The following is a 1,400-nucleotide window of genomic DNA, read 5'->3' as shown; positions in this document are numbered from 1 at the left end:
CACCAGCCGCTGATCAAAGCGGGCCGGGTCCTTTCCCAGCACGCCATTCCCGCTGCTGGGTGGTTCGAAACCTCCCTGTTTCCAGTTCCCATCTGTTCCCAAGCCCTCCATCCACAGCTGTCCCAGTGCCAGCATTGTCTTCAGGCCTGCTGCCCCCCGAAGCGCTTCCAGCCAGCAAAGCCATCTCTGCCTCCGCCTGCCGGGAGGCCAGGGCAGGGGCAGGGAACAGCAGGGACCACGCGGACCACGCGGGGCAGTGGGTGTGGAAAGGGCATTGGCACCTGGCGAGGACGCCGTGCTCATGACAGCACTGTCTCCCAACGCAGGGGACGGGCGGGGACAATAAAGAGCAGTGCACCGATGGCAAAGGTGGCAGCTGGATGCGGGGTCCAAGTGCAACACCGCCCGGGAAGGGCCAGCTCCGGAGAGATCCCTTCCCTGCTTTCCCTCTGGCTGAGCATCACAGAATCACAGAATAGTTTGGGTTGGAAGGGACCTTAAAGACCATCTAGTTCCAACCCCCCTGCCATGAGCAGGGACACCTTCCACTAGACCAGGTTGCTCCAAGCCTCATCCAGCCTGGCCTTGAAGACATCCAGGGATGGGGCATCCACAGCTTCTCTGGGCAACCTGTTCCAGTGCCTCCCCACCCTCTCCAGGAAGAATTTCTTCCTGATATCTAATCTAAACCTCCCTGATTTCAATTTATACCCATTACCCCTTGTCCTGTCACTACAGGCTCTTGTAAAAAGTCCTCTCCCAGCACCCTTGTAGCCCCTTCAGGCACTGGAAGGTGCTATAAAGTCTCCTCGGAGCCTCCTCTTCTCCAGGCTGAACAAGCCCAATTCTTGCAGCCTTTCATCATAGGAAAGGTGCTCACAAGGCTCATCGTGGCCATGTCCGGGACGTGGCTGTGCGTCGTCCACCCCCCCCTCCCAGTCACGTATCCCCACACTCACCACTTGTACCAGGTCTTGCACACCCGCATGCACTCGCAGAGCTCCCTGCGAGTGAGGTAGCGGAAGACGGACATCCACACCTCGCGCTGCATCCAGCTCTCCTCGCCCTCCTGCGCCCGGCCCCCTCGGCCGTTGAGCCGGGCCGCTGCCCCCTCCTCCGCGTTCTCGTCCTCCTCTTCCTCTTCTTCCTCCTCCTCCTCGGCGGCTGCCTCCTCCTCCCCACCGCCTCGCAGGGGCATCCTGGCGGGCGCGTGCCGCATGACCACGCGTGGAGAATGCTGCAGGTTGGCGGAGGAGGCCGTGATGGCTTGAAGTTTGGGGACGATAGAAGTGCCGTGGACGTCTTTGGTGGGGCGCTGGAGCGTCACGGTGAGGTAAGAGCCGTGCAGCTTGGCCTTCTCCACCTCCGACAGCTCCTTCTTGCCGCTGGGGTTGTTCTCC

The 1,400-nt window shown here is 61.4% G+C and overlaps 1 protein-coding gene across 1 annotated transcript in view; it reads right to left on the bottom strand.

The window, feature by feature from the left end:
• LOC104513746 (lysine-specific demethylase 2A-like) overlaps positions 1 to 1,396 on the bottom strand; it is a gene marked incomplete at both ends in the record, with an annotated part of 3,251 nt that extends 1,855 nt beyond the window's left edge. The window contains one exon of the mRNA XM_010157198.1: positions 960 to 1,396. Within this exon, the coding sequence (XP_010155500.1) occupies positions 960 to 1,396 (437 nt within the window). The remainder of the gene's footprint in view (positions 1 to 959) is intronic.
• Positions 1,397 to 1,400: the final 4 nt, after the last annotated feature.

Source organism: Eurypyga helias, unplaced genomic scaffold (assembly GCF_000690775.1).
Source record: "Eurypyga helias isolate BGI_N326 unplaced genomic scaffold, ASM69077v1 scaffold23038, whole genome shotgun sequence".
NCBI classification, from domain to species: Eukaryota; Metazoa; Chordata; class Aves; order Eurypygiformes; family Eurypygidae; genus Eurypyga; species Eurypyga helias.
The sequence above is the reverse complement of the archived record's forward strand: the minus strand, read 5'-3'. Positions and strand labels throughout refer to the sequence as shown.